The sequence below is a fragment of the Colletes gigas genome, unplaced genomic scaffold, assembly GCF_013123115.1.
Source record: "Colletes gigas isolate AHSC1104 unplaced genomic scaffold, ASM1312311v1 Colletes_gigas_Sc00221, whole genome shotgun sequence".
NCBI classification, from domain to species: Eukaryota; Metazoa; Arthropoda; class Insecta; order Hymenoptera; family Colletidae; genus Colletes; species Colletes gigas.
In genome coordinates this window covers 12,231-19,744 of record NW_025106844.1, presented here as the reverse complement: position 1 = coordinate 19,744, position 7,514 = coordinate 12,231, and the positions used below count along the sequence as shown (strand labels likewise).

The 7,514-nt window shown below is 42.2% G+C and overlaps 1 protein-coding gene across 1 annotated transcript; it reads right to left on the bottom strand.

Moving 5' to 3' along the window:
- Positions 1 to 1,412: 1,412 nt before the first annotated feature.
- Positions 1,413 to 5,225, bottom strand: LOC122404359. The gene is made up of 3 exons (XM_043408294.1): positions 5,207 to 5,225; positions 4,119 to 4,917; positions 1,413 to 4,032 (listed from the first exon to the last, which is right to left on the bottom strand). The coding sequence occupies exons 1-3, from the start codon at positions 5,223 to 5,225 to the stop codon at positions 1,455 to 1,457; spliced, it is 3,396 nt and encodes a 1,131-aa protein (XP_043264229.1). The 3' UTR covers positions 1,413 to 1,454.
- Positions 5,226 to 7,514: the final 2,289 nt, after the last annotated feature.

The following is a 7,514-nucleotide window of genomic DNA, read 5'->3' as shown; positions in this document are numbered from 1 at the left end:
ACAGTTGACAGCGATGCCGTTAATAAACTATATGTGGAAAAGAGCATTAAACTTTTGAGAGAGCAGCATGAAGAATTAGAGAGGAAGCTGGTCATGTTTCAGAGAGATATGTTGACGTTGCAAAACAGCGTTCAAGAGATATCACGCGCATTGAATCCGCAGCGACAATGCGAAGGAAAATCATGCGAGACGGTTGAACTTGACCAGAATTTCCTCGAGCCGATGGGGAGCACATAATGTATGTACACGATAATTATCGCATCATTCGTGTCAAAGACATCTCTGCGATCAAACATGCAACCAATATCGAAATCCGAGAGTAATGAAAGCCATAGTCTCAAGAAGCGACAACTTGTTGAGGAATTGCATGCTCCAGCTCGAAGACATTTCCCGCGGAGACACGTCATAGTGCATGGATACGATGATCTGTGGCAAGCTGACGTTGTAGAAATGCGTCCATACTCGCGATTCAACCGAGGTCATCACTATATACTCACGGTCATCGATGTGCTGAGCAAGTATGCATGGGCGGTACCGCTCAAGACTAAAGGTGGTGCTGAGGTGACTAAAGCGTTTGCAAAGATATTTAGAGATCGACATCCGAAAAATTTGCAAACCGATCAAGGAAAAGAATTTTACAACGTTGATGTGCAGAAACTCATGACAAAGCATGGCATTAATCATTATTCGACGTATTCGGTGATGAAGGCCTCCGTCGTAGAACGTTTCAATCGAACTTTGAAGAACAATATGTGGAAACTGTTTACGCTCAATGGAACCTATAAATGGGCTGATGCACTACCGCGTCTACTTGCAGAGTATAACGCACGAAAACATAGAACCATCGGAATGCGTCCTTGCGATGTTACCCCTGCGATCGCCGATAAGCTGCTAGCTACAGTATACAGCAACATAAAGATCGCTGCTCCAGCGAGATTCAAATTGGGCGAGTTTGTGCGCGTGAGCAAATTTAAAACCATCTTCGATAAAGGCTATACACCGAATTGGACAACGGAGGTGTTTAAGATAGCCAAAGTACAGGCAACTAATCCCGCGACGTATCTGCTTCTCGATTCCTTTGGAAAACCTGTTGCCGGAGGATTCTACGAACATGAGCTGCAACGCGTCACAGATCCTGATGTATATCTAGTGGAAAAAGTGTTGCGTAGAAAGGGGGATAAGGTGTATGTCAAGTGGTTGGGCTTTGATAAATCACACAATTCTTGGATAAATAAAAATAATGTATTGTAAAATAATACATGGTTCAATAAAATACAATGATGCATATACATATACATGAGTGGCGACTTTTATTTTACACATTAATCCCACTATTTATATGAATGAGTTAATAAATACTAATTTCTATACATTTGCGGACAATTTGTAAACAATTTTATATTATACAATAAATTCCACTATTTATAATAAATACAATAATAATAATTTCTATTTTACAACGGTATATTATAATGTCCCCAGGGCAGAGTGTCGGTCGAATCGGGTACGATATATCGCTTGTCGTCATACGGACTTAGAGCGATTTTGGATTCCGAAATGGTGTACACTTTGTGCAATTTAGACCGTATGCATGATTGTCTGCGAACCATTTCGATCTCTTTGCGCAAACACTGCGCGTAGTCGACGAAAGTTATCGTTCTGGCTATGACGTTGGTCTTGACGCCTTTCGCCTTCTTCGTATCTTTTTTGCCGTCTACGCGAAGTGCATACATTTTCGCTCTAAGACCTATGAATTCAGTCATTATCGCACCGTTATTTTCATCCTTCATCAGCCCCGGAACCTTCTTATTTACGCGTGGCATATTATATGGATTGTCGGTAGGATAATCGCTTGTGTCGAATCTATCGATATTGTGCTTCATAGACTCGTAGATATCGTCGCACCGAATGTGATAAATAAGACTGTCAGTGTCGGTGTATAGAATTTTACAATTTTGCCCGTGTTTAGGAGACATGTACTCGTGGTGAAATTCATACAAACAAAGTTTTGATATGTCCAGAATGCACATACCCACGTATATCGGTTTGTTGAATTTCACCTCGAGTTTTCGCAATTCAACAGCTACTAAATTTTCCGAAAAAACACTTCTGCTGTGGAAATTCGGTTTCGCGATCATTGCCTCCGCGCCATATCGCCCTTCCCAATGTGTCACAAGTTTTACATCCACATGGTTTCGTACATTTTCCATAGTTTTACCGAATACTGCGTTGTTCATCAATTTGTACAAATTCTTTTCAAAGTCGTTTGTCGCGCTTGTTCTAAATCGTGTGTTGAGTTCGATGTAATCGCGGAGCCAGGGAGATTGAGCGAATTGAAGCACGCGGTGTATCTTTGTAATACGAAGACCGTGACGCGTGCACTGCTGCAGGTTGCGATAATGGATTATGTAACGCTGCTTATCGTATACCGTCGCGAGTAACTTGTCCTGCCTGCTGCCAGGTGGTTTGGCACGCGTCGGACAGAACGGCAGATCTGCATGAGCATCGTGCAGACGTTGCGGATATTCCAGATCTACCTCGAGAATGTATCCCGTGGGCGAATCGACACCGATTGAAGATACGTCAAAATTTACAACATCTTCGACCCATTGAAATTTAGCGTATGGTAGAGGCTGACACATTGCCCATCCATACAAATTGTTCACGTCAAAGTACATCAAGTACGATGACTCTTCCGATGCGTCGTAAGATGACATGTACTTGTTATTGGCATGTGCGTATCTTCCGGAACATTGACTTAAGCCCCCGCGTATACCGCGTTCGATAAACATGACCATATCGATGTCTGTGAGCAATTCGAATGTAATTTTGGTATGTTTTAGCATTGCATCCCATGTGAAACCAGGTAGAGTATAGTAATGCGCTGAATCTAATCCGTAGCTCTTGATACAACTTTCGCGAAAATTTTCAAAAATATCTGCCAATAACAAGACATCAGTTTTCAAATACAAATCGCTGTATTCGCCCAAGGTTCTAATCTCGAAACGCTGCCAGACTGTCTCGGCGTGTGCGTAATCGGTCTCTGATACAGTCTCGCCCGTTAACGAACTGTAGAATGACTCGCGCGGTGGTAAGCATGGATCCTGCAGCTTGTTCGCGCAATCAAGGTATTCATATGGAAAGACACCCTTTCGCGTCAATAAATTGAAATCTTCAGTGGATAATGTTCCAAATTGGGATCGCAAAATTTTTAATTGATCTGTGTTAAGAAAAGATGCTAATTTGTCGAGACTGGTATTTAGAAATTTGTATGAATCGATGAATCGTAATTTAATATAATTTTGCGAGTCTGATTCATCCGTATCTTCAACATGTTTTGTGAAAGAAATATATTTTTCTTTAGTTATAGGTAATACATCAATGTGACCTTCGAAAGCGGTAGCTATTTCCTCGATAATGAAATGCGAATCATAGCCGGATAAATTATGGAAAACTATGGGGATGTAAAACACATTTTTATAATTTAAATTGCACTCCGAATGTGCTGGGCCTCTGAACCGTCCGGACAGATGGCAATGATCGCGAACTCGTACATCGCTAGCCTTGAATGGTTCTTCGCAAATATGACAATGTGCTGCATTGCGAAATGTCGTCAACTGTTCGGGAGTTAAATCCAGCATGGGAACATTACTGGTAAGAATAGGTTTGGCAAAGTTTGCAAAATTTTTAAGTTCGTCGACGAACCATGAAACACAATCTGTGTCGCGGCGACATCGATACATCGACAGTGATGTATCATATGAACAATGCATATAATATGCAATGCTGTGTACATTGTGGTGTTGATATGTATGTAATTTATTATCACCCGCTTGGTTGTCCAACGTTTTTGCGATGATGCACTCCAGATCTGCATATACCACGAAAGGGAGCCGCTCCTTCCTATCGTGGTTGCTGAAATTGAGCAGATTGTCGCCTTCGCTGGGCAGCAGAATGGCGCAGTTGTTTATCTGCCCGCAGTCCAGCGAATGCACCTCCAACTTCTCGGTAGATCCGAAGTAGTGCATGCATCTGTAAACCCCCAAAAAAAAATTTATTTAATTTCACATATATTTCAACATTTTTTAAACATTTCATAAATTTTTTTTTATACATACCGATCGCAGATGAATTTCTTGGCTTTGTGCCTGCTCAGCTGCATGCCCACCAGCCTGGACAAGTCCTTAATGCATGCAAAGTGCCCTACATCGCCGTGCTCTTGATTCGGCGTGTAAAGCAAGTTTACATGTCTATCCCTCTTCTGGCTGGTGAGGTGCAGCGGGAAGACTGTTGGCCCCTTCTTCATCTTCTCCTCGAAGCTGTAGACATTGACGGAGATGTCGTTCAGCCGTTCAAACTTCCCAATATACCCCAGAGACATTGGGAACTCAATGCCCTGGAGATTTAGGATCGACGTATACTGCGGGTATGAACCTGGACGTTCAGGATATTTTGTTGCTGGATGAAGAGCTGCGACAACTGCCCACGCGAAACATGCGTTGTCCGAGGATTGTATGCTTATTGTTGCCCTCTTCAGCATGATTTCTCGCGGCAACTTGAAGTGACACCCCGCGCGGAGTGGATTATACTTATTGACATTGACGGTCAGATTCATGATTCTCGCCAATGCCCATCCGCTGTCGCGTTCCTGGAACTCTTCCAGCGATGCCAGGGTGGATTCGACGACGCATCGCTGGTACCACTCCTGCAGATCGGATGTGTGGAAGAGTTCACAGTTTCGGGTGTTGATGCTTTTACAAGCATGCTTGTCACCTGCCACAAATTCGCCGTTGAACACCGTGTTCACTTTGAGGTTTCGATGTTTCCTCAAAGTGTCCCGAACATGCTCCAGCACAATGGTCTCTGCATCCTGGAGGAAGTTGCGCGGTTCGATATAATTCGAATTTAGGATGACACCTGTTAATACGCGAGTATCGAACGCAGTGTGTATTTCACGCCACAAAAGTCCCGTACTCGAATGTCCGGCACCTTCACGCGCGAAACGTCTGCGCACCAAATGTTTCAATCCTTCGAGTCGCGCGATTCGAGCAACCAACGATTGTCGAACACCGATCGATAATCGCGGGCGTTTCACGCGGCTGTGTTCTTCCAAAGATTCGATACACTCGTTGCACCGTTCTTCCCACGCGAGGTACTCTTCCTGCGAAATCAATCGTTCGGATTGATCCAACAATTGGCGTTCTACTTGTGCGAATTGTTCCCATGATTGTAAATGGAATGTAAATGGAATGTAAATGTAAATGTAAATGTAAATGTAATATCCTTTTTTTTCAATGCAACACGTTGTAACTATTTGAGGCCTTGTGCAGTTTAAAGCGTGCTTTTATACCAGCACAGCGATTTGGTATCTCTGCCTAACTCTTTCGGTGTCTCTCCCCCTCCCTCAAATGCATTGCATGCCAACATGGTTCTATGCAGTTTCTGCTGATATCGCATAATTCTTTCCATGATTCACTCGTATGACGAATTAGTGCGCAAGATCGTTCAACACAGTTTCTACTGATTCCACATAATTCTAAGATTCAGCGCTTCCACAGATATTATATTACATTCAACACGTGTCGAGACTTTTATCCTTGGAGGCCCAAGTTACATGCAATCGCGCGATATGCTGCGATGTTAAGATTGAACAAAAGCATTATGGAAAAAAAAATGGTAGCTTTAGAATAAAATGTGGTGGGGATTGCACCTCTATTTAAGCCGTCTCCCCGGACGCTATTCCATCAATCGCTCAGTAGCTTCGCTGAATTTTCGACGGAACAAATAGTGCTCTGAAAGAAAATGTGTAGTACCAGTGCCATGCGTTATTACGTTCCAATCGTGCAAGATGATGGTGTATCTCCATGCAAGGAGAATACATTTAACAGGTAACCTTTCATAATTTTTTATTTATTTATTTATGTTTTTTCATGAAAAAAGGTAATTTTCATGATTATGCTTTTAGGCCGCGCCAACCATCGCGTGTCATGGTCAGAAGATACGCATTAACATCCTCGGGCAGCAAATATTTGGAAATTGGAATCAGAGTAGGTCCTATAGCCGATGTAGAAATTCTTCTCGGCGATAATCGTGGGAATCATCTCATAATACCATGGCATACATGGAACACACTATTCGACAGCTGTACAACCATCGAGGAACGTGCACAATTGCCCGGGTCATCATTGATGCGGATTCATGAATTAACGGTGGAATTCTGTCACATGTATGATTCACCGACTGTAAAGATGACAATGGATACTAAGTCGCTGTATTTCAAACCGAATACAGTAACATTTTTATTTAATCTTGAGCCGTGTGTAAGCTATGTGTATCCGCGGCTCTATCAAACTGCAGAAGAAGTGAGGACAAAATTTAAAACTTTTGTTAACGTGCTGCAACAAAAAAGCGATGCTGTCTCCGAAACATTAGATACACGTTGTACTGCTAAAATCATACGCGACAGTGAATATTACTGCAAGGATTATCTTGTAGATTGTGAACTGTTAGGATGCGCCATCAATGATATTGTAGGTGATGCACGCATAAAAAAAATGTAACAATATAGTATCATTTAAAACATATATTATTTCTCCAATTTTATTTACCCGTCTTCCACCTTCTCTCCTCGCATAATTCTAAGATTCGACTTTTCAAAACAAAAACAATATATTCTTCTATTGTAACAATATATTCTCATTTAAAACATATATTATTTCTCCAATTTTATTTACCCGTCTTCCACATTCTCTCCTCGCATAAATCTAAGGCTGGACCGTCGATTTAATTTATATTTTATATTTTATATTTTAATCCGTTGGACGCAGCGTGTCGCGAACACGATATTGCATATTCGCGTAGCAACGACTTCGGCGAAAGGCACGCAGCAGATAACGTACTCGCTGACAAAGCGCGAAAACGCATCGTTGCGCGAGACTCGACTCGACTCTGGATGAAAGAGGAGCTGCAATTTTTCGAGTAAATTTTCGCATTTAGTATACAGTATGAAACTTTTTATTTCTTGTGTTTCGTAATGATATTAACCATTTTCTATAACGCGTTTTGCAAGAGTTTGACCAAACCTAACCACAGTGAACTATAAAAATCTGAATTTATACGAGTACTAGAATAATAAATAGAAAGAATAGATTTACGAGCCGAATGATGTGTTGTTTTTTTTTCGCTAGCTGTAAATATTTTCTTAGGAGAACATTATGTAATTCTTTTTTTTTAGATCTCATCAAACGTACCGAGAACGCCGAAAAGACAATAAAAAAATGCCTGTGGGTGTTGAAAAAAATTTTCGGGGGTCATCCCCTCCCTCGGTTCGGTATGAAAAGTTTTCGGGGATCATTCCCCCCCTCTTAAAAAATTTCCGACGGCGGGCCAGGTCTGGAGAGGTCTCCGCGGCGGCTCGGCCTGGACTAATCCCCTGACATCCCCCACTCCGCGGCTCGTGTGCGCGCAACCACTCTTCCACTCCCCACAGGCCCCGCGCCTAAAGTTCTCCGCGC